The sequence below is a fragment of the Sarcophilus harrisii genome, chromosome 1 (genome assembly GCF_902635505.1).
Source record: "Sarcophilus harrisii chromosome 1, mSarHar1.11, whole genome shotgun sequence".
Lineage (NCBI taxonomy): Eukaryota > Metazoa > Chordata > Mammalia > Dasyuromorphia > Dasyuridae > Sarcophilus > Sarcophilus harrisii.
This window is the reverse complement of record NC_045426.1, coordinates 33,441,049-33,467,506: the sequence shown is the minus strand read 5'-3', so window position 1 is coordinate 33,467,506 and position 26,458 is coordinate 33,441,049. Positions and strand designations below refer to the sequence as shown.

The 26,458-nt window shown below is 36.6% G+C and overlaps 1 protein-coding gene across 5 annotated transcripts in view; it reads left to right on the top strand.

The window, feature by feature from the left end:
• The window catches only part of FOXP1 (forkhead box P1), a 375,727-nt gene that overhangs the window by 86,152 nt on the left and 263,117 nt on the right, over window positions 1–26,458 (top strand). For 4 of the 5 annotated variants that reach the window (XM_031945560.1, XM_031945495.1, XM_031945376.1 and 1 more), the window contains exon 3: window positions 20,757–20,941. In XM_031945560.1, the coding sequence (XP_031801420.1) occupies window positions 20,768–20,941 (174 nt within the window). In that variant the 5' untranslated portion in view covers window positions 20,757–20,767. Of the gene's footprint in view, window positions 1–20,756; window positions 20,942–26,458 lie in introns of those variants that run through there. The other variant, XM_031945438.1, reaches the window with a different exon arrangement.

Sequence of the window (26,458 nt, the reverse complement as noted above, 5' to 3'; positions counted from 1 at the left end):
TTCCTTTTCAAATGTTCATTTAATTCAGATACACTGAACTGAGTATTTTATGAAGCAAGATTCAGGAAGTCTGGTTCTCAGTATGGATGAAATCATGCCCATTTTGAAGTGGATATATACAGACAAAGTGAACTTATCCATGGAATATTAGTATGAGGAGATGCTTGGAAGAATATGGGGCTGAGGACCCTTTTCTCTTTAACAAATTTTTGTATTCCAAGTAGAAATTGTAAAGTTCACTCTGCTTCACTATTTTGTATTGCCTATATAGATATAACCTTTGTAAATATCATACAATTTTGAAAGGAAGTTCAATTTATGAGAGGGTAAATGTGTCTTTAAAACTCTGTATTGCAATAGATAGAGTGCTGGGAGAGAATAGGGTCAGAAAGGTTTTTCTTCCTGAGTTCAAATCTGATCTCGGATACTTATTGACTGTATGACCCTTATCTAGTCACTTAACTGTTTGTTTGCCTCATTTGTTGAGCTGTGGAAGGAAATGGCAAACCATCCCAGCATCTTTGCTAAGAAAAGCCCAAATGGGGCCACAAAGAGTCAAACACAAAGGAAAAGTGACAAAACAATAGCACAGCAGCAAAAGGCTTCTTAACTGTTAGCTTTGGATATTTTGTCCAATTAACTCTGGGTCACCTTCAAAGGTAGTAAGGACTAATTGGATAGAGCACTGGATGTACTTGAACTCAGGAAGACCTAGATTCAAATCACGCCTGAGACACTTAGCACAAGCATGGCGTGGAACCTCTCTGTGCCTCAGTTTCTTCCTTTGAGTGAGTTGGACTGGATTTCTTCCAATATTTTTTCCAGCTCTAAATGTTTGATTATATGTTTACCACCTAGAAGGTTCTTAATTCCTCAGTCTGTATGTACATGGTGCACATAGTTCTATGTACTTATTTTCTGATAAGCAGGAAAATCTGTTGGAGACTCTTGGGGGATGTATGTGGGGAGTAGTGGGATTGGCTGGATGATTTGGGAAAGACTGAAACTTCAGCAGCATTTTTGCATTCCTAAAAGGCAACAGCAGTGTTATTTGAGATGCTTCAGTCTTCAATGAAGTAGAATGGAAACTGCAGAATTAAATTCTTGAGCATTTAAAGTAATCTGGTTCTTTCATAATTTTAAACCAAGTTAAGAAGCATGGCAAAAACATGATTTGTTCTCAAAGTAAAAAAAAAAAAAATAATAATAATAACTGGATAGAGGGATGGTTGATATCCCTTTTGCAGCATATGAATGTTTCTCCAGGACACTGAGTAATCCAGGGACAAAATGACAAACTTCCATTTCTAGCTTTAGGCAAGCTGTGACGTCTCTCTTTGTTACTTCAAATCACCATTACCATTTGAAAACCCAAATCCTCTTGCCCACTATATTAGGATGAAGACAACCAATGTCTGTGTTTAATAGATTCCTCAGGCAGATTCATTCATCAGTCCATCAAATATTACAACCATGAAGTCTTTTTAAAGGGAACTGTGTCTCCTGCTCCAATATTTGTCCTTAGACCAAGGCAGTACTTGCCCATTTAAAGAGGGAGGGAGATATGGAGGAAAAGGGAGAGAGAAAAAAATATGTGTTTATGTATGTGTGTATACACACACACACATACACACACACATAAATAGAGAGCAAGAACAAGAAGAAGGAAAAACAAGAAGAACAAGAAGAAAAAGGAGGAAGAAAAGGAGAAAGGGGAGAAGAAAAAGAAGAAAGAAAAAGAAAGAAAACCATTCAGACAAACAGACTTCAATGGGAATAGGCAAGATTTTTCTCTCATAAACACATATAAGAAATTACCACCTCAGAAACAAATCACAAACTTCTGCAAACATGAGAGCAATCAGCAACAGACTTATAATTCTTGATCAGTCAACACACTCACACACACACACACACACACACACACACACAAAAGATTATTCCAAACAGTCTACCTTGAACATAATTTTAATATCTATTATTACTAAAACTTGGATATGAGTTCTGTCTTGGACATATATTTTGACTATGGGCAAGATATTTAGTGTACCAGTGCTTTAATAATGCTTGAAGGCCATAAACTACTAGGAAGATGGCAGCCTGCCCTGATAGAGGACTTTCTTCATCTAAGCAGTTTCCTCTGTAGTTATATCACATTTTCAGTCCCTAGCCATATTAGTTAATTTTTGAAAATTTCATAAATCACATTGACTATAATTTTACATGTGTTAACTCTTTAAATTGCATATGTCTTTGAAACTTATAGAGATTCTTTCTTTTAGGCCTTTTCTGTACCATATATACAGAACAGATGAATAAGTAAACAAAAGTCCTGACCTGTGGACACTATCTTTATATGTCTCATGGATCACATGGTACAGGAATGCTGGTTCCTCATTTGCTCCAGTCAAACGAGTCATGATTTCTGCATATCTAATTGGATGCCATTTTAGACATTCTGGAATTATTATTCATTGTAGTTACTACTGCCCCCAGACTTGTAATAGTCCCTCTACTGGCAGCATGGTGAAGACTTCTTCTAAAAGAGCAGACTTCTATTCTCAATTCTGAGATTTAGATCTCATCCATGACAGGTTACTTTGAACAACTTCTTAAGCTGAATAGATAGCTTTTGAGGTCTCTTCTAACTCTTGGACTATCATCTTCTGTCCTATTTAACTGGTTTTATAGTCTTAGGAAAGGAAAGTTACTGATAGATGTTGTCAATGGATCTACTAATGTTGACATGAATAATGGAAGATCTGTGTAATATTGGATTATGTTGAGTTGAGAGATGGGAAATAATGGTGAATTGCAAGTCTAGGGTAAGGGAATAGAGTCTGCTTATACCGGGAAGAGAACCTTTTTTTCTGCCATGAGTCATTTGGATATTTGTAACATCATTCACAGGCCATACAGAATTATCAATTTATAGAACTCAAGCAGAGGGAGATTGTTATAGCTAACTTTCAGCTCATCATCACATGCAGTTGATTATGCAAATGATTTCTCAGGCCTTATTTGGTCAACAAGCTATAGGTTCCCTGCTCCTAGCTTATACCCTTGTCATTTAAACTATCCAACAACAATGGGGAAGGTAGAAAGAAAAAAATTGAAACAATAATCTTTTAGAAGATCCACACCATCTAACTTCTTCCTTCTTAGACTCTATTTAATCTTCCAGTGGCCTTGCCCATCCTCATTTCTTCCCTTTTGGTCCTAGGACAAGATCTGCTTCTCCTTTCCAAAACTATCTTCCTCCCTGCATGCCTGATGCCATCATTTCATAGAAAAGAGAAGACGCATTGATTATTCATTAAACATATTCTTATTTGATGCTCTCCACAACCCTGTGAGCTAAGCCTTGCCATTATCCCCATTTTACATTTGATAAAATTGAGACAGAGATTAAGTAATTAACCTAAAGTCATACAGCTAATAAATATTTGGAGCTTAATAGTCTCTCCATGTAAATTAACTATTTACTCTTTCATTAGCAAATCTGTCCCTTTCTCTAGTCTTCAATTAGAAAATCACAAATTCATTCTTGAGTCTACTCCAAATTTAGGTTACACAAACCTCAATTGGGCCCTCACTGCTGCTGGGCAATCCCCGTCCAGGTCATTCCCCTTTAAATGGAGGTTTCCCACAAAGTTCTGTCTTCTTTTCTTCCTCTATATTATTTTACTTAGTGATCTCATCAGCTCCCATGAATTTAATTACTGTTTTTAAGTAGATGATTCTTAAATTCTGCCCTAATCTCTCTGCTCACCCCCAGATTTGCATTTTTATCTGCCTTTCAGAAATCTCAAAGTACATTAGGTAGACATTTTTATCTCAACATGTCCAAACCTAACAGTTCTCTTTTCCCCTCTCTTTTCACCCCCATTGCCTTGCCAACTTCTCTATTACTTTCAAGGGCAATATGATCCCAATAGTCCCCCAAACTTTATCATCCTTGACTCCTCATTATCTCACAGCACCACCTTCCTCCCTCAATTCAATTTGTTGCCAAGACCTTCCAATTCAATGTTTGAAATATGTCCTCTCCTTTCCTAATACTGCCATCACCCTGTTGCAGGCCCTCATCATCTCATGCTTGAACTATTGCAATAATTTGCTGGAAGATCTGCCTACCTTTAGTCGCCCTACTCGAATACACTATATTCTGTTGCCGATGTGAATTTCCTAAAAGCAGGTTCAGTTGTGTCATCCTTCCCCTCTCCTAATAAACTTTGGCTCTCGATCATCTCCAGGATCAAATACAAAAATCTTTTTTTTAACTTTCAAAGCCTTTAATGAACTAGGAAACTTCAATCTTTCCAGTAAATTTACACTTTACTCTGCACCAGTATTCTTTGATCCAGGGACATTGGCCTCCTCCTGGCTGTTTCACCAAGACCCTCCATTTCTCAGCTCTGAGAATTTCCTTTGTCTCTCATGCTTAGACCTCATTTCCACCTGCTAGCTTCTTTGCTTCTTTTAAGTCTTACTTAAAAATCCCATCTTTTACCTTTGCCTCTTTTTGTATCCCTAGTGCTTAGCACAGTGCCTGGAACATAGTAAGTGTTTAATAAATGTTGATGTTTTTTTCCTACTTTGGCTTATACTTTTCTTCATATCCTGAATAGTTTCTTCCTTAACCCTACCCCATGCTCATTCTTTTTGTCAGTTGGATTTCTTCCTTCAGATGACTGTCTCTATGATAAGTCTTCTTCAGGTGTTATAAATCTCAACCCATTCTCCAACACAATCTCTATCTAGCTTATCCAGTTGTTCAAAGAATTTTGTCCATACTTTTAATTATGTATGTGTGTGTGTGTGTGTGTGTGTGTGTGTGTGTGTCCTTTCCTTTCCCTTCCATTTAGATCAAGCTTGGGAAGTGTCCGGCCTGTGGGCCATAAAAGACCCTCGAAATCATTTGGTCTAGTCCTGCCAAGACAACAGGTGATAATAAGCTGAAAACTAAATACAATAATTTCCCATTGGTTCAGTTTTTAAACCAATATTTTTTATGGCCTATTAATGATGTTATAAATATCCAAATGGCTCTTGACAGAAAAAAAAAAAAAGATTCACCTTTGATTAGATTGTAAGCTCCTTGAAAAATAGAAATATGTATAATATCTATTTTTTGTAATCCTGATGCTTAGCATAAAGCATTATACATTGTAGGTGCTTAATAAATACTTGCTGAATTTAATCAATTTAAATATTGAGAAACACTAATAAATTAGTTTCACACACACACACACACACACACACACACACACACACACACTAACCATCCATTATTGTGATGGAGCCGATAATAGTGTCACTAGATATACCTGATTTGGTGGTTGAGACATATTGTTCAATTCCATCTGCCCTATTTAACTTCTCTTCAATCAATTTTCTCCATTGTAAAACCATATACTAAGTAAAAAAGACTTTTTACATTCCTGATTAACTTCTTATGTTTATAAAGTAAGAAAGAAGTGGCTAATCCTGCCTGCAATTAATAGCACATACATCCAGGACTTTTACAACAAATCTCATATAAGAAGAAAAATAACAATTACTAAGTAGAAATTCAATCTTGTCTAGAAAAGGGAAGCATAGGAAATTCAAACTATTGTTACAGTTAATTTTATATCTCTAAATTGATGAACACTGTTTTTCTTATTCTTCTGGTCAGTAGCTATTGCTATTGTACACAAGTAACACTCTTCTACCTTTGGGTGAAAACAGAGTAGATAAAATAAAGTTAGAGAGTTATTCCATCCTGGTTGTAAATGGATAGTCAACTGGCTATTTGTTTAAAGCATTAGGGATTTTATCATCTATTAATGAGAAGATAGCATGGTGTAGACTAAATGGCACTGGACTTGGAGTCAGGCAACCAGTGTTGGAGTCCCAGTTCCAACACATTAAAGATCTGTGTATGATCAAGTGACTTGAGTGTTCTGAGCTCTCATCTGTAAAATTAAGATAATCATACTTTTGTTGCCTAACTCTGCAGGTTGTGGTTGAGAAAAGTACCCTGTAAACCATAAAGCCCAATGCAAATATAAGTTATGATGGAGATGATAGAATTGCAAAGTGACATTGGTTAGTTGGGGTAATGTCTATTACTGGAAAAAAAACACATTTTTTTTTAATGTTCACCATTTAACATACTCTAACCATATTATTTTTTATTTTATTTTTATTATTATTTTATAATATGACTGTGCTTAGTAGTGTCATATATCTATTTTATATTTATATTTATATATTTATATAACAGCAGAAGGCTTTAATTTTTCTTTTATATAGGGAGAGAACTTTTCCCACTGTAATCCCCTGCCATAAAATAGTCGTCAACACAGTAAAACATTCGCGAAGTGTGGTTTAATGAGATGAGGATTTATCAGTCAAGGGTGTCATTATATTAGTAGAAATCACACTAGACGTAAATTGGCAGATACCTGTAGTTCATGCCAAAGTCACTCTTATTGAAGACTCTGCTTTGGTTCCATTTACTGAGGAGACAAGACACAGGAATTATAGATGATGAATAAGGAATATACCACTGATTGAATTTTCTTAAAACACCCCATGTGTTTTCACATCTTTTCTATCTGTTCACATTAGGTTTTCTCCCTTTCATTTTTTAAAACATTTGTTTAGGAACATTATTGTGATCTTAATCTATGTAAACCATATGCTTTTGGGTTCTACATTTCCCCAAAGGCAAACATGAAAGTATATAGATGTCAAAACAACAAATACAAAAGAAAGTTTACATCGAGCTTTTCTTTATAAAAGATTTTTATTCAAGTTTTGTTCTATATTAGCATCATGGTCAGTGTTCCCATAAAAATACCATGCTATACAAAATGATACAATCTGTGAAGCATTTCCCATTATGTAGACACCGTGTCTTTAAATTATAGCAATTTCTTAAGATTTTAAAGCAAAATGAGCTCTTAGAAGTGTGATTAATAGCAGGGAATGAGGCTAACACTGGGTCATCAGTGGCACTCCATTACAAAAAAGGTTGGACTAATAAAAGCATCCATCTATTTGACCAATAAAGCATTTGAATGATATGCTTATAGTTTTTATCATGTAGTACTTACTTTGTACTGAATAAACTCTGATTTTACGTGCCAGAAAAGGCAGACTGGTTTAGAAGGCTGATGCCTGAATACATTCAATAAGAAGCCAGGCATTAGGAAGCTAATATTTTGGCTGTGGGTTCTAATTTGAGGGGAATTCTGTTTCAGCTAACAATGGGCAGGAATCTCAGTGACACCCAGGAGTGTTCTCTGCTTGTGCTTTGGGGAAGGAGAAATATAATATTGAAGGTCTCTATCTCTGGCTATCTCACATGATTGAACTTAGGCCCTAATATGACTGAAATTCAGGAGTTTAGTACTTGCATGCAAGATAGGGCAGCCAAATGGCACAGTGGATAGATAAAGTGCTGGGACTGAATTCAAATTTGACTCAGTCATTTACTAGCTGTATGACTCTAGGCAAGTCAGTAACATTGCCTCAGCTCTTTATGTGTACAATGACCCGGAGAGGGAAATGGCAAACCATGCCAGTATCTTTGCCCAGAAAACCCCAAATAGGATCATGAAGAGTAAGACACACCTGGAATACTACTGAACAATAGCAAATGCACCATATATGTTGACTCAATCCCATGGCTGTATATCTAGTCAGCTCATGAATGTGTATTTCATTCTTAACAGAGTTACATTAAAGTTCCTCATAATTACTGCAGAACACCTCCTATCCTGTGATCTATAATAGTGAGATCATTACTTTCAGCTTCATAATTGAAGGAGTCAGAGCTGGAAGAGAAGAACCAGGAGAAAATAGACAATTGCTACCTTATTGTAATTAAAAACCACACTGAAAACTGCCCAGATTCAAAGTGCAATGAGTGTTCTTGTTCTTGGAGAACACATGATGACATATGTTTCTCTTTTCTAAGTGGAGAGATTGGGGATCGATCATGTGTTAGTTATTTTTTAACCATTTTTTCTTTGTTTAAAGGGTGGGTAACACCTTTTGGGTGGAGAGGGTTGGCAATTATGAAATGCATCTGGAGCAAATAATAAGGCATCAATAAAACATTTTTTAGAAAAAATAAATATTTGTTGATAAAAATCTTAAGGTTTATTTTCACACAAGGGCTCTGTGAGGTGAGAAAGGCAAGTGTTATTTTCCCATCTTTCAAGATGAGGAAATCAAAGCTCATAGGAATAACTTGTATTCAATAGTATAACAAATAGGCTTCAGTCAGGGTTCAAATTTTTGACTCTTGTCTCAAAATTCTGGTTGTCCAGTTTAAAATACAATATGATTTCTAATAATCTGTACTTTTTAAAAATATCTGTTCCTAGTTAACTCTTGAAAGTCTGAAGTTCTCAATACATTGTTTTTCAGAGGAAATGATAGCACTCTTTTGATTGGTACTTGACATTTAAGTAAAATTAATACACCAGTCAGGTGGTCTGATTTGACAAATACACTGGGGGGGGGGAGAGGGCGATGAGGTTAGGAAGTCACAGAAATAATTTTGTTTTCTGAGCTGTAGAAAATAAATATTCTCAGTTGTTTCTGGCCCCATTCTCTCCATTTCCTCTTCCCTTTCAAGACAAACACAAAGGGAAAATGATAGAATGCCAGGATTTGGAGAACTTGGTGTAATATGCTTTTCATTACCCGAGTTTCTCTTTAACTCCCAGAGTGATCTTGGAAAAGTCCCCTAACTTGTAATTGCCTCCCAATCATTTTAATCTCATACCTGCTGTAGTTAGTGTGAATTCAGGAACTTTCAGTTCCCAAAACAATTGAGGAAAAGTATTTATGTTACTTGTCCCAGTAATATTCTCAGTTGCATCATCATCTACTCTTGAACAAATCTGATGTTCTAATAAAGCATTGATATAGAAAGATTATACAGGGGTTTTAGGAAGAAAGTTACTGACTTCAATGTAAGATCTGAGAGTCTGTGAAATCTTCTCCATTCCTAGTTAAGTCCCTAATATGCACTGGAAATTGCCTCAAAATATAATGTAAAATTTAGTGGCCAAGTTGAAATGGGAAAGAGATACTTAGCAGAGCTGTGGTTTAAGAGAGAGATAAAGACACACAGAGACAGAGGCAGACAGAGAGACAGACAGAAAGAGATAGAGAGACAGAGAGAATGAAAATGACAACATAGGGGTTAGTAGGGATGTGATTTGAGAACAAGGAAGGAAGGCATGTAAGGAAAGAAGGAAGACAAAATTGGCAACTTGGAGTTTCTAGGAGAAGAATTAGGGATCTAAATCAGGAGAGGAAAAAAAAAATTGTGTATAGTCCAGACAGAGAAGACTATGAGGTGCATTTAAGGGAGATAGAATGTGAGAGCAAAGACAAAAAAGAATTAGGTAAATTTCTCAAAATATCTACATCTTTCAAGACTATTAAGATTCCATACCTCTTTGTATTTTTAATGTAAAGGTGAAAATTGCCTTCTTGGTATATATCTTTATCTTTTATTTCTTTACTTCTCTTCCCCCCCAGCACTCCTCCTTTTTGTAATTTTGGTTGGGTGGTCAGCAGACAATATTTTGTTGTATTTTGGACAGAACTGATATAGAATTTTAATGACAACTGATTGGAGAAACAATATTAGCAAATATATCATATAATTTATGTCATTTCAGTACATTTTGCTTGTGGATGTGTAAGAATAGAGAAAGATTATTCGCAGGATTCAAAATCAAGCATTATTTTAATTTTGTATTATCTATACATTAGCATCAAATGAATGTGTGACTATATAGGCTACCTCTAGCCTATGACTCCCAAGTAAGCATGATAACTTGCAATAATGTATAGAAACATGTTAGCAGAGTTATGCTATATTCATGTTGAAAAATACCATTTCTTGATTCCTTTTATTGTTGGAAAAATGTATTTTATTTTTCACTGTTAAATTTAAGGAGCCTTTTTTGGGGGTTTGTTTTTATAGGGTAACAGATGGGTTATGGCATTGTATATTGATGGATTACTTTTTCTGTGCAATGTATATCAAGGACCACACCACAAACTTGTCAAGGTGTAGGGTGTTTTGGTTTGGTTTGTTTTTTCTAGAGGGAACATTTGGAATGCTACAAATTTGTTAATTTTCAGGCAATGTGGGCTCAAGTATATCTTACGAGAGAAACTTGTCATGTGGAGAAAGAAGCAACAGAGTTTTTACTTCTTAATAAAAGACTAAAGATCAGAATCTATGTTGACCCAGACATTTCATTGATAAAAGAAGTACCAGAGAAATGAGTAGTGTTCCTCAAACCTAGAGACAGTCCACTGTTCAGAATTGCTTCCAAATACAACTTTGAACTTTTTTAAGCTATGGAAATCCTGCCTTTTCATCAGCAGGCAGGGAATTCAAAGGGTCAAATATGATCCCTACATTCTTTCTGGTTGCTTTTTTCCTCTCTTATTTAGATCCCAATCCCTTTTGTTTCTCAGTAGAGCGACCATTAAAGAGTTAACAGGATTTCACTTGATCTTCTGGCTTAGATGATGATGAGTAATGCTAAGTTGGTAACAGCAAATTGTTGTTTATAAGCAAACATGGCATTGTGTAAACAAGGAGAGCTGGGCCCCAACTGGTCTGATTTCATGGTGGTCAGCAGCTGATATATGTAACATACAACCTTTCTGCCTCTCTAAATGTCAGAAGAATGACTATTTGTTTGTCTTGACTTCTTCCCAGCTGTTTACTCTGTAATGCATTTGCCTCGACCTTGATTCTAAGAGTGGCCCCTTTCTCCTCCTCCCTGTGCTGTTTACGCTAGTCCTGCCCCCGGTGTCACCTATGAAATCTGTTGATTATTCCACCAGGTTAATGTTAAATTGCTCTTGCAAGATGCTGTGTTTGTTCATAAACACAAAAGCTGGGCCCCTTGTTTACTGTACCCATGGCAGCAATCAGTTATTAAACAAATAGTGCTTTGTTTGCAGGGTGTGTGAGCAGCAGTTTATCCTGCTAGGCCTGGAAAAAACTTAAATACGGGGATTCTGATAAAGGAGAAAAGGGGAACTTGTCCCTGGAATGTGGCTGAAGCAGCCTTAGGTTTGCTTTTCTTATCTTTAACTTGGATGAAGGGGCTTGAAAGATTAGAAGTTGTTTGGTTTTTCCAAGAGATTTCCTTAGTGTAATGATGATAGCTAGCCAGTTGTTTGCTTTTTTCAGGAGGGGAGAGCACTCTCCTACAAAGAACACTAGCAGGGTCCTCCAGTGAGCGTCAGATGGCTGGAAAAGCTGGCTGGTCCAAATGAGGTCTTTCAGGCCGGGGACAGCAGGCTGGTGCCGAGAGCCAGGTAGTCACCCCCTCAAGGGACGGCCTTCCAGTCATGGCCATCGAGTCACAGCCAGTCACGTGTTCTCAGCTGGGGTTTTAAATGTTTAAACCAGATATTGAGCCATATGCCTTCTCCCAAATTTAATACCAACTTTTGTTTTGATATTCTCTGAGGAAGTCTTCGGGGATTTAAGGGAGAAGCATTTAACTGGAATGAAAATCTCTATAATCAATACTGCAAAATATTTAAGAGCTGGATTATTGGGATTTAATTTTTTCAGTTCTGATTTTTAACTGCTTGTGCTTTTATTTTTTTTTTTAATACTGGTAATTAAAATCCAAGCACTGGTTACATCTCCTGAATATGTTTGTGACTCCCTGCTCCTTGGACACAGAAAACCTAATTAGAAGAGGCTTCAGCAATAGTTTGTCCTTTGGGGTTGTTTTGCAAACAACTAAGAAAAATTAGCTCAGGCCATCTTTGTTTTTTCAGGCCTTCTATTTGTTGTTGTTTCTGAATCTGCCTGTGTTTCAATACCAGCCAGGACCTGTTAGCATTTGCTGTAAATTGCAAGGACACTCTCTGAAGAAGGGGAAAAAAAATTGAGACCTTCAGAACAATGACCTTGGGAGACAAACTTTAACTCTCTTATATTAAATGGGGCCTGTTATTTCATCTCTTGAAAATGACTCAGGTATACACATATATATGTATATGAGTTTTTGAAGGATAAAATTAAATAATTGTCCTTTTCACTGCCGAGAAATGCAAGCAACAAAATTCTGATGGATTGTATTCACTAACTTGCTATAGTGATACAATTCGTTCTGGCCACTAGAGCGGTTATGGGGCTTGAGGTGAAACAGAAACTACTTGAAGTGTGTAACCCAACAAGCCAGTCATTAATTGACTAGTCTAGCTCTTATGAATCAAATCTTTTCTGCATGAAACCATATAAAAATGTTAAAATTAGAAAGGATATGGAACTGGCCTCTGGTCTTTATAGAGCCTGGGTATTTATTTTGAAGTTCTTAAGACTTCATTAGTTATAGAAGTGAAAAATCTATTGTGTTTGTTGAAAACAATTTTTAATTAAGGCTCAGTGAATGATACCTGGACTTCTCATGCTTGGACTTTCAGAAGCCTTTCTCCTGACAAGGCAAACAAGAGGCCTAAGCATTAAGGAAACACTTTGTGTTTTTCTTATATTCGGTATTTAATTTGTTATTATTGGTTTGGCTGAGCTAATACACAAGAGAGCTAGCCTTCTTAATCCTTTGTGTTTGTCTTTGCTGGAGTAGTGGGCCTTTTTGTCTTGCTCAGTCTGTGTCCAGTTGTTGTGGACAGTTACCACAGCTGTGGACACTTACTGCAAGGTTGTTTGGAGAAGTAAAGAAGATTGGAAATAATGGAAGTGATGGATGAGAAAGGAGAAAAAAAAGTTACACATCTCCAAGTCTGTGTGATAAGGAGGGAATGTGCCATTTGTACATGTTGGTATTCTTCAAGTAAGGGATCACAGTACCCAAGAAACATGGAGTAAAGAGGTCCTGTCAGAGAGAAAAAAATATGACTTTTAATTGACATCTGTTTTATATTGAACTTGTAACCATTCTTCCCTTTGTTCCTTGGAAAGGCAAGTTATCATAACTTCAGAGTAAGCAATATTCTGATTCCAGAGTGGGGAACAATGGAAATCCATCAACATTGTCCTTACTTGATATTAAAGTACTGACAAATTAAATATTTTTGATTTTCCCTTACAGTTTGAATTGACCATAAATATTTATAGATATACATACCATATACGTGTGTTTCTGTGTATAATATTTATATGTATGTGTAGAAATATACATATTCTCTGTAATGCAGAAATACAAACACATATAATGTTGTTAATTTTTCTTTGGTTAATTGTCCCTTCACTTTAAAATGATTTTGGTTGCTAAATTATTTATACTGACAACTATTCCTTAAATGTTTTAAGAACTTAGATCCCAAATTGGCTGTTTAAAAATCTTCAATGAAAATAAATGACTGTTTTTCAAAAAAATAGTAATGTATGAATTGGCGATCAAGTTGATCAATAGGCAAATGGACCTTACAATGCTTTGCTGAAGGATTGGATTTGCAGTTGGCCTTTTTTCATTCCTTCGGTCCACACAAATTACTATATGCTGCCACATTGCTCAAGGAATGGGATCTAGGCTTCTCACAAAGGAAGTGAAAGGGGTAGGGAGTAGACCTGTGAGAACAAGAGACCCATGTTCGCTTAGATGCCTTTCTTCTTTCCTCTTGAATCACATGCAAGGGTGATAATAACAATGATGATAATAATTATGCACTTGTGCCTGTGATAACTGAGGGTTATATTCCCTCCTTTGTTATTTGATTCCTCTACTGGCCTACAAATAAATAAATAAATAAATAAATAAAAGGAAGAAGAAAGAAAGAAAGAAAAAAGCCCAATAATAAAACATTTGGTATCAAATCTAGGGTCCTGTGAGGCATGCCCAGTTTGCTCTTGCTCCTCCATCATTGGGCAAGCCCGGCTTTCTTTTCATCCAGAGGGTGAGCCGAGGTGACTAGCCCCCTTGTGGAACAGATGCCAGTGCCATTCTGTGGATCAGTTAGCAAGGATGCTCTCAGAGCAGTGTGATTTGTTTCTCCTCCTCTGGGAGCACCAGCACATCACCTCTAAGATGTGCTCAACCTCTGTTGACCCAAAGCTTGGGATGAGTCCAGTTTTGCCCCTTGATCTCCCAGATGGCGATATGAGCGGCTTCCTTTGTGTCACTGGGCCAGCAGGAGAATGAGGCTCTTGATAATTTCATTCCTGCTGGACTTTTATTCCTAAGTGTTAAATGAAATTTCAGATTTTAGATACGTCTAGACATACACAGTGCACGATAAAGTTGATAATACATTAATCATTTCTAACAACAGGTAATATGCATAATTTATGGTGTTACAGTGCTATCTTTTTGATATTTATGATGGATAATGCTCAGTTTTTGCCCTCATATTACTGCTTTAAATTATACCACAAGAAAATTAATGAGAAAGTAGATTTATGGGTTTCATTTGTTTGTCAATTCGGAAATTAATTGGGTGTTAATTTTAGCCGTCCCTCATCAGACCAGGTCTTTAGTATGTGTGCATTACTTTGCATTCATTGAAGCCTACCTCCCATTTACTGTGGGTCACTAGCTTTGCATACATTAAAATAGCCCTCAGGCTCATTCTCTTGATTACTTTTTGAACTGCCATGCATTAGAAAATTTACGCCTTTCTGTTATAATTATGAAAATTCAGTAGAGGAAGATGGTGCTTGCATAACAGTGAGTACACAATCTTCTGTCTTAGATTATGTGCCTGAATTTTGTTTTTACCTGGTTGCTATCCATTGATGCTGGAGGGTGGGGAAGAAAGCAATATGAAGACCCTCCCCCTCCAAAAAAAAAATCCCAGTGGCTCATTTAAAATTCAGGAGATTATCTCTCTGATGAAGAAATATTAAGTGTTTCACCCCAACCATCTTGTCATTATTTGTACTTTTCCTCTCCTCCACTCTCTAGATAGCTGTCATGAAACCATCACCCTTGGACAATGACTCAGCATTGATAGCTGAGACCAAGGACCTCAAGTCAGTTTTTTTACACCTGCTTCCTTCACCCTCAAGTATAATTTTTAATCTTTTCAACACAATCCTTTGTCTCTTCACTTCCAAATTGCCTTGCTTTTTATGAATGACTAAATCTCAGAAACCTTGGACCTTCAATTTGAAAAAGTTTAGGTATTTAACATCAGCCCATGGATCTTATGTAATGTCTCTTCTGCTGGAAAATGAGGATGGAAATCTTCTGAGGCCTCCATTTGACATTCCAGCTATTTTAAAAATCCATTCATCTGGAATAACTAGAAAAATAACCATCTTTAGTTTTGACGGTACTCAATCTCCAAGGTATGCGCCAGGGCAGAGCCGAACCCAATGATCTAGGAGGCCCCTGGCTTTGACTGTGCTTGGGAACAAGTGTGACTGCTCAGCCTTCCTGCTTGCTTCTGTCTCTTTGTCTGGGGGAGGGAGGGGGTGTTTGCACCTAAACTTTTTCACATAAAAATGAAGCAGCTAGCACATTATGAAGAAATTTAGGTATGAATAGTATCACTCGACCCTTTAGTTTTCCTTCTTTACTTATCAATCAGGTGAGGTGGTTGTATTTTTTTTTTCCTTGTGAAACAGAGACATTTTAAATTATTTTTTTGTAAAAAAAATTAAGAGCGGACCTTATTGTTAATAAAGATTTTAGCCCCAGAGGCACATCAGGAACAACTGAAAAAAAGAAAACCTTCATGACCCTCTCTGTGGTTTGTCAACTTACCTTTAAAATGATGGACATAACTCCTAAAATTAGAAAAAATCATGAGATATTTCCACCTTCTAGGATTTGTAGGGAGCTTTTGTGATCTTTTACAACTGCCCCAAATCCTCTATTATTCATCCATGTATAAGATAGGATACGATGAGACTGAAATTATTGGGTTTTAGGAGTGGAGAATAATAGGAGATAATCATTTAATCTTTTTTGTTTCCTGAAAGTGATTTTGCTATTAACTTTTCTACTTTTCTCTCCACAGAAGTAGAAACATATTTTACAAATCTATGTTTAGTTTAATTTACACATCCTTTCATGACTAGGCCAAGTTCTTTACGGGCATTTATTCTACTTCATATAAATAATTGATCAGCCAAGTTAATTTACTTCTGCCTGACTTGGTCAACCTTAATTAACTGCCCTGGAATAAAGACTGAACTTTTTGTTAGCTTAAAATCTTTCACAAGCATGATAACAAGGTCTTTATTTCTCTTAAGTTTTCTGAACCAGCACTGTAACCAAGGAAATAATAATAATAAATTCATTGGCATAGAAATTATGAATTTTCCAGAGCACAATTATATTAACAGCAACAATAAATAAGCTTCCTGGACCTAGTTCTCATCCTTCTCTGCATGTCCCTCCAGCACATACATAGATCAATCTTTTGAAGTCAGTGGCTCTGTAGGGTTGCTGGGGAAAAATGAGCACTGGGCTATTAGCTTTTGAAAAGCTTTATTGGCAAAATTTGGCAGTATCCTTTGGAAAACTGTATTTATTAATCTATTTAGTTGATTTAGATATGTGTGTGGGATGTTAACTTACCAGTGCCCCTTGTCATTAGCTTCAAAATGCAAAAGAAATGCTAGAAATCCTTCAGATTATCTCTAATTTATCTTGTATATATTTTACTTGCATAAAATTGTTTGTGTAATATTTCCTCCATTAGATTATAACCTCCCTGAAAGCAGGGACTTTCTTTGTATCCTCAGTAGTAGTAGTATTTATGTATGATAGTAGGTATTTAATACATCTCTCCCTCCCTCCCTTCCTTCATGTTTTCCTCCTTCCCTTCTTTTCTTTATTCTTTCTTTCCTCTCTGCCTGTTTCCTTAAATTCTTTCCTTCTTTTCTTCCCTCCTTCTCTTCTTTCCCTTCTTCCTTCTTTATTTGTTGAAATAATTAATTAGTGCCCTGATTTTCTACCCATTGTGTATATATGTGTGTATATATATATATATGTGAATTTCTATTCTTTATTGAAATTAGTAGCATTACCAATCATGATATTGTTTTAAACTCTCTAAAATATTGATAGCATTGCTTATACTTGCATGCCCTTCTGAAAGCTGTATGTCCCTGATTGGTATAGTACATCATAGAACAGTTTCATCCTACATTCAGCTTTTAGCATTTGAGTATATTCAGACCAAACTACTCCTTTATGTAATTCAGATCTAAAGCCTCTTCTTTCAAAAAGCAGAAATCCAATAAATAAACCATGTGATGGGGAACTGGTACTGTCGGATTTGGCAAAATCTTTGGGAACTTCATAGGGAAAAGTCTTGGTTGCTCTTCCCCATTCCAGCCACCTCTGCCATGTCAAAAAAAAAAAAGAAAAAAGAAAAAAGGAAATAAATTTTTTAAGACCATGAGTTTAAAGAGTTTAATTTGAATGGCAATAACTTTGCTGGCTTTATTGCACTGCTGTCAAAATTAGTGGCAGAAATGAGAACTTAACAGATATGTTCCATTTGGAGGTCTAAGTACAGAGATGATGTCTGAGTTTTCAACAACTAACCCAAAGAAGTCTATGGACCAACACATAGACTTAAAAAAAAAGAGTATTTTTTTTCCTTTCCTTCCTCTTCCCTTTCCCTTTCATCTAACAGTTCCTTTTCCTCTTCTCTTTCCCCTTCCCCTTCCCCTTCCCCACCTCTCTTCCTTCCCTCCCTTCTGCCCTTCCTCCCTTCTTCCCTCCCTCTCTCTGTGTCTCTGTTTCTGTGGCTTTGTGTCTCTCTCTTTCTCTCTCCCTTTTTCTCTCTATCTGTCTGTCTGTCTCTGTCTCTGTATCTCTGCTTCTTACTCTGTGTCTCTATAACCCTTCCTTCTTTTCTCCCCCTTCTCCCCGCCCCCCAAATTAATTATGGTTTGAACACTACCAAGAGCCAAATTAGTTTTCTTAGTTCCTACTGCAACACAAGTGTTTTCTACTCAAAATGAACTGTGGACATTATTTTCCTTTCCTGTTAATAGATTTAAGAATAAAAGGGGCCATAGCTTTAGGAATAAAATGCAAGTTTCCCACTTTCTCCCCTTGCCATAAAGGTTTGAAATCCTTGAGGTTATTGTAAAGTCTGTGGTTGCCTGATTCCTATATCTTAGTTTAAAGGCCTAAGTAGTTTTTGAATAGATTTGCTTTCTAGATAGTAAAAGAGCACAATTTTTACAAAATATTTAAAGCCAGATTGAGACCATAATGAATCAACTGTTTCTCTTGAGTTTTTTTTTAACCTGTTAAAAGAAAATACCTTTCTAAATCCACTTCAAATCTATTTTTTTCAAATTTGACTGATTTTATATGGTACTTTTGTTTTGTTAGGAAGGCAAGCTGGACCTTAGTGTTGTAACTAAATGGAGAAGTATGAATTCTCCCATCCTTTGGGTCCCTATTTTGATTCTTTTGGAAGTTTACCATGAAGAGAATTAAAGTAATTTCTAAAAATTAGAAAAATCTTAATGGAAAAATGATACTGAACATTTTTCTGTTTTCTGATGATAGAATCACAGAATGATGAGCTGCTAAGAGATCTTACACTTCATCTAATGAAAGCATCTCATCTTACAGTGGATGAATCTGTGTCACTGTGTCTTCCAAGGCTGCGGTAACTTATCAGTGAGAGAACTGAAATTCTAAGCTTCTGACTTCATATTAGATGCACTTTTCCATGACACCATAGAGACTCTACAAATGCCAGTAGTACCTAGGGTATAGAAATGCCATAGTGAGTAAAACGATTTACTTGGTTCTAGAGAGATGTGAATTTGTAACTTGCCAAAGATACTTAACTTGCTCTGTGGTCCTGAGTAAGTCACTTAACTGCTTCATGTTATTAGAAATATACATATTATACATTTACACATTCATGTATATATTAACAATGTATATCATATAATATCTAGGTAGATGTTAGCATTCACAGTTGTTATATAGAATTATATATGTATTCTATTATAGGTAAGCTTCTCATCTGTGGTGTGGGATCATTTTTAACAGTTAGTTTTGTACTTGTTTGTCTGATTCAGTAATTATTCACTATGTTATTTTTGCTGTCCACATTACTTAGGAATATATTTTCTAGGAGTCGACCAACTCCAAATGTGACCCCTAGCATTTTAGGTGGTTTGCATTTCTGTGGAACTGTAGCTTTAAGACCAAGAAAGGAACAACTTTCCATTCTGTGAAATAATTAATCACCCTGCCCTGAGCTTTTAACAGCCAAGATAACCTCCAGGGGTGTGCAGTCTGTGAACAAGGAAGAGTGAAGGTGCTCTGAGAATCTGGTCTGTGGCCTCTGACATTACAAAGGTTCCAAATTCGGCTCAGAAAGATTTCCTGGAGAATTAGTTTTATTTCATTTTCCTTAGTACTTTTCTGTCAGAAGATGTTAATGTTTCATCGAATCCATCCAGGATGCTTTTTTTTTTTTTTTTTTTTTTTTTTTTTTGGTCTTTCATACAATTATAGATCCAAAGTTGGAAGGACCCTTTATGGCCATCTGATCCAACCCTGTCATCTTAGAAATGAGGATCCTGGGCCCAAAGGTCTTAATTTCTTTTGAAATTCCCACTTAGCAGGTCGTGAAGAGCCAGAGGCAGGTTTTTCACCAAGATCCTTGTATTACAAAATGGCCTCTTTCCATTCTGTCTTCTCCTGCTTTCCTTTCTTTTGATGACATGCAATCTTAAGAGTTTCTTCAAAATAGACATTAGAAAGTTCAGGTGTTGGAGTCCAATGCTTGGTTTAGTTCATGTGAGAGATACTCACCTAAACAGCAGAAATCAAAATTTGGATTCATTTAGCTTTTAATGAGGCAATATGGGTGATGGAGTGGCTAAGAGTGCTGGACCTGAGCTCAAATGCAGATTCAGATACTTCTTTAGATGTATTTTTCTGGGGAAGTCACTGGACACTGTTTTCTTATCTGGAAAATGGAGTGAATAATAGCACCTACTTCTCAGGATTGTTGTTAAGATAAAATGAGATATTTACAAAGTGCTTTGCTAACTTTGAATTGCAACATAAATGTTAGCCATTGTTATCATCATTATTCAGAATGGAAGCCTCTGAAATTCTTTTGTTGAAAACAGCAGAGGGTCCAGTTAAGAAGAGTCTCTAAGGGTTATCAGAGAGTAGGAGGATCTCCAACACTGTTTGACCATGATGTTAGAAGGGGATGGCAGCTTTGTCTGGGAGGATGGCTAAGTACTCATATTGGTGAAAGTTTGGAGCTTAGAAATATCAGGCCTCCTGTTAGGGGCTTTTCAGTGGAAGCTACCTCAGGGTGCTTCTTAGCAATGAAAGTTATCTGTTCTTGGAATCTCACTGCAGAATGTTACTTAAATAGTGAATGTTTTGGCTTTAGCCTCTATCTCCCGTACATATTAATTTTTTATGTTGTACCTAATATGTTATATAGAGTGACTCATAGGTTTTCAAGTAAAACATCCCGATGTAATTAGGGAGATTTAATTATGAATTCTGTGTTCTTATGAAAATATTATTTTTCCTCTCTAAGGGAAAAAAGATGTTGATCCAGTGATGGTATATTTAGAACAGTCTTTCTAAAATTATAGCTGTACCAACAGATACATAAACATAAACTAGTAGCCCAAACCATTAATGAAAGATAAATTGTATGAAGGAAAATGACAAATGTTTATGGTTTAGGGGCAGCATTGAAAACAGAGCATGTCTCCTTAGACACAGCAACTGTTTTAACAGCTGCATTTTTTCCCCTCCCAATTCTTATTTCAGGTTTTTGAGTCATGATGCAAGAATCTGGGCCTGAGACAAAAAGCAACGGTTCAGCCATTCCGAATGGAGCAGGCAGCGGCAACCACTTACTGGAGTGCGGCAGCCTACGCGAAGGGAGAGCCAACGGCGAGACACCGTCGGGGGAGATTGGCGCGGCGGATTTAGCACATATCCAGCAGCAGCAGGTACCGTGAGAGATATTACCGCTCTGGCCACTGAAGGGGAGGCCAAACAAACCACTCTTTAACCCTTGGAGGACTTGGATTTTTAGAGCTTTTACGACATGAATGCTTTTTAAGGGAATATATGTGCATCTGTAGGTTTGTGCTCACACACACATGTGTGCATCTGTGTGTGTGTGTGTGTGTGTGTGTGTATGTGTGTGCATAGAGATTTCTAACTTTATTTTTTAACTTTATATACTCCAAGTCAAAGTAGATAATACTGGTACATGTAGTTACCATGGGCCTGGCATAAGGAAGGAGAAATTGTAAAGAAGAAAATGAAATAGCAACAAGAGAGACACGGAGAGGCAGAGACAGGTAGAGACAGAGGGACAGAACTAGGGAGAGACTGGAGAAGATGACAGTTGCCCCAGAAACCACCAGTGGCACTGTTCCCTTGGGATGCCTTCCACAGATACAAGCATTCAGGAGTATGGATACATATCCATGTATCTTGGAACCACCCATAACTGTCTGTCCATGGATGATGAAATTTAGTTTCTATTTCCAATTACTAACTGTCATGGACTGCCCTGGAAGGCATATGTAGGTGAGGATGTGAGGATTACAGAACTTTTAACTCTGTGTGTGTGTGTGTGTGTGTGTGTGTGTGTGTGTGTGTACTTAGATCACGACAAACAGCAAAAAGAAATTGCCAGACTGTAAAACTCACTATGACCATTGATGACGTACCCTGCCAAAGATAACCAAATCTTATTTCTCAAACAAATTGGCTTTGCTTAAAAACACATCATTTCCTCCCCCCTCCTTGCTACCACTTATGAGATAAGCAATTATTAGATACCTTAAGTGTAGAGAACACTCTTCCTTTCAGTTAGTGTACCATTTGGACAAATGGAAGAAGATTGTCTTCGGAGCCTTACTGAAAGTTTCATAGGATTTTCAGTAGAGAAAAACAGTTTTTGTCTGAAGGGATTCTTGATTGTCCAAATCATTGCATCTTGAAGGGACTGGTAAATATTCTCCCTTTGTCCTCTATGAGGTATAGTTTTGAATGGGTACTTTAAAATATGTTTTAATTATTACCTTCTCAAAAGACGTTTTCAATAAATTAAAGAGTCATTAATTTTTTAGTTCAACATAGGCTGTTGGAATCATCTGTTGACTGGGAATAAAAAGGATGGAGTATGTGTATATGTATGTGTATATGAGAGAGAGAGAGAGAGAGAGAGAGAGAGAGAGAGAGAGGAGAAGAAGAAGAAGAAGAAGAAGAGAGAGAGAGAGAGAGAGAGAGAGAGAGAGAGAGAGAGAAAGAAGAGACAGAGACACAGAGACAGACACTCAGACAGAGATAGCAACAAAGAGACATGGCATGTAATACCCAGGGCTTCTGATTAGTACTATTGACTTCCCTATTACCAGCATAAAAACATACCTCTGTGACTTCTGACATATCCTGCCTGTAAGATCTATGATGCACATTTAGTCATAATCTTATGCCCAAGTTCTGACTCCTGAGATTTGTTAGCCAAACACAACAATCCACAGCAGACATGAGTCTTTGTATTTGTGCCAGGAATTTCACATGCTTCATGTGTACCTTGCACAATGGGAATGAGTAGTTGGTCCTCTGTGGTGCCATTCTTCATGGCCTTACCGGGCAGAGGCCAGTTTGAAGCATTTTTCCAAAGTGTCAATTGGAATCAACCTGTTGGCTCTTTTGCCATCAATCACTGAGAGCCTGTTGAAGAGTACATAATTGAATAAGTGAAAAATTTGTAATTTCTGAGTTTTCTTTTCGGCAAGTAAACATCACTAAAAATCTTAAAAGATGGATATAAATATTACTAAGGAAATACTTGGGGCATAAAGAAGAGAGAAGATTAGTCTTCTTCTCCACATATTTTCTTTTAGAAGGACCATTTCCTGTTAGAAAAATTGGGAAAAAAAATCAGTAGATATTGATGGCCAGCTATATGTCTTAATTGTTACCTTTTAGGTAGAGCTATATTTAAAGCAGGTCATTGACATATCTGTTCTAAACATGTATATGTGGGTATACACACAACCTATTATATGTACATTATCATATATGTGTGTATAGATTGTGTGTATGTATATGTGTGTGTATATACACACATGTTTCCATTAGAAGAGCTTTTCTGACAGTCTGTTACAGCTAGTGGTCTCAATATGTTTTTGGAAGAAAGGTAGCCTTCCAATCATTGTGCATATTGTTCTTTATGAAGTCCAATATAATGCCATGTACCTTTCAGACTTCACTGACGCATTTTAAATAAGACATAAGCAGCTGCCTAAGTTAAACCGAAGTGTGCAATGAAACTTTTGTTGGTGTGGATAAGAAATACCTTTAGTCAAAACCAGAAACTCGATGATTAAAAAGGCATAAGGGACTCAGTTTATCAGAGTTTCGTGACGCTAAAAAAGTGCTACAATTAAACAGCTCCAAGAAATGTATGATACCAAGTACGATAGACTTGGGTTGTTTCAATCATTTTCATCCTACAGGTTTTTACTTGAAGTGAGAATACCATCAGTGAGAAAATCACAGCCATGCTGAATTCATTACTGCGGTAGTCACACAAAACCACGGATAAAATTTCAATAACTGCAGGCCACAGTTGAGTAAACAGTTGCACTGAAACTTAATTCCTGTTGACTTTTCCCTCATTCTTCGCCAGGGGCACATTCTGATTCGTAGTGCAAAGACAACAGGGGTTACAGCTTTGATTAATGTAGGACACTGGAAGAGAATTAGAACAGGAAAATATGTTGGAAGTGCATTCAACACAAAGGTTTGGCTTAAAAGGATGTGATAGCAAAATGAGTTAATTATGCTTTGTGTTGATGAGAAGGTTATGGAATTTTCCAGTTCCACTTTGCTCATAATTGATGATACATGGAGAAAATTTAGCCAATACACAGTATTTGTCAAGGTAAAAATGTTAGACCTTCCACGTTTGTTCTTTATTATCCAGGGTAATTATATATTGTGGCAAATGTCTTTTCAGAGAAGAGAATGTAGACAAGGACCAGCTTTGGAGAATGTCCATGTGTTTTATTGACTAGAAGATACTGCCGAAACTCAACAGTCATTACTTTTATTCCTTTCACCCAAAGAAAGGCGCCATTCCACAGGAGTAGACAAACTTACACATAATACTCCAAGACTCCTACTTATTCTCTGCTTCTCCCATACCTGAATGAATTGTCTTTAACATGCTTTCAACCCATGCCTCTATGTAATATAAACCTATTACTAAAAGTAGATGGGTTTTTAAACATAATTTTACAAAGTTAAAGAACTAAATCTTTTTTTCCCCTTTAGTCATGTCTTTTTAGTTGTAATAATTGATTTCTGGTTCCCAGAAGTCCCCTTCTTAGTCCTAGAATTTTGTTCTAGATGTCATAACAAAAGTCTACTTTCTTCCTACTAGAGTACTTGCCCATAGACAAACCTTAAGAGACAAATGCTGTTATTTAGTGTCACCATTATTTATTTGTTATTAATGTATATTGAAAAAAAAACTTTAAAATAGTCCACTAATTTGTGTGGATCAGGAGCTTTTAAGAGCCTGGAATTTTAGAAAGAAGAATTTTGTTTCCATACAGCTTCAGATGGGAGCGTTTACAGATAAGCATATTACATAGAGCATAATGTTTAGAAGTTTCTCTGTATACAGCATATGCTGTCAGGTCAATTAACAGAATGCATACTAGAGAATGTTTATTCAATAAAAAATGAATAGCTGCTAAATAAAACAGCTATTTCCTAACATCACTATATTTGAAGTTGGGGGTCCCTCCTCCACCTGGCGCCTACTTTGCCTCTAAATCATCCCAGTGAAGAGTATTCCTTCCGTTGTTCCTAGGGACACCTGCAATTTGCAGAACTTTTGTCCAAAGCTTGTGTTAGAAGGTCAGCTGTGCATTTTCATTTATTTTGTTAGTTTGTACAAAAGGGTATTGAATTCAAAGCCCTTTTTGATATTTGACTAAATGGAGCAGTTTTTTATGTTAATTGTTCAAGGTGTCTAACTTTCAATCAGTATGTGGTAAAAGCTGGTATAGGTAAAGAACTCTCTTTAAAGGGAATGCATTTCATAGATCCAGGATGATGGAAGCCACACAGGTTTGCTTATTTTCAATGGAGCAAATCATAAAAGTATATAGAGTGAATAAAGCTGAAAGTATCAATGAATATTTGAAGGATTTTTAGAAAAAGGGAATAATTACCCCAAAAGGTGAAGAAACTCAAGAACTTTGGGTCCTTATCTCGAGAAATTTAATGACATGCTAGAAAGGAATAATCAGGAAAGAGAAACAATCAGCATTAAAGGACCCTAGGATTATTCATCCATTGATATACTCAAAGTTTCCAAAAAACACTGGGCATGACTCGTGTCTCAGCAGTGTCTAACGTTTTCAGAATTTGTTTGGGACACATGCCCTTCCTGATTCAATTGAAAAAGAAAAGGCTTTTTCATTATGAAACATTTATTTCTGGGGTTGAGATGTGCATGGTAGGTGTGAGTAGACTATAGCACATTATCAAAAACTATTGCATGAGACAGGTGGCACAGTGGGTATTATCAGACAGAAATATGATCAGGAAAAAAGGCAAGTTGGTTATATACTGAGGGCAAGAGATGGACAGCTCAGAGGCTCAACTGTTGTCCAGGTGGTGTGATATAGGATCTTGCATAAGGTCCTCAAGGAGCCTCACAGGAAGAGGAGTCAAGGGCAGGGACAGCCCATGTAGACAAATTCACATACCCATCAAAGTGATGAAATGTAATTAAACATTTGAAAAATGGAAACTATTTCAACTCAACTCACCTTGACTTCTGAAGCCAGTGTACAATAAAAAATGATGAACAAGCTGATTTTAGAAAGATCTGGGAGGACTTATACTAACTGATGCTGAATGAAAACAGCAGAATCAGAAATACACTGTACACAGTAACAGCAAGATTGTGTGATGATCAGCCATGAAAGACTTGTTTCTTTTCAGCAGTTCAGTGATTCAAGGCAACCCCAATAAACTTTGGAGCAAATTACAAGCCGGGCATCAGGTTCCTTATAGACACTTCTAGTTTTCACTTCCAAGAAAGAGACCATGTAAAGCATCTGGACTGGTAATAATATTGCATAGAAGGTTCTTTATTTAGTTTTCTATCTGTGTTCATCTATCTATCTGTCCATCATTTCTCCATCTCTATCTATCCAGACTTCTCTTTGGTTATTTAATACTGAATTTCTCTCTCTATCATCTACCTGCCTATCTCTTTATATCTATCCATCTCTCACTCTCTCTCTGCCTCTGGCTTTTGTAAATCTCCTTTTCTGTTTTTTTTTTAATCACTCATTCTCCTTTTGCATTTAATTTTGAATTTAGTTTCAGTCAGTATCCCCTATTTTCTCCCCTTTCCACTGTTAGTAAGACCTTGATTCAACAGCTACCTAAGACACTTGTAGCAGTCTGAGCCTGACCAA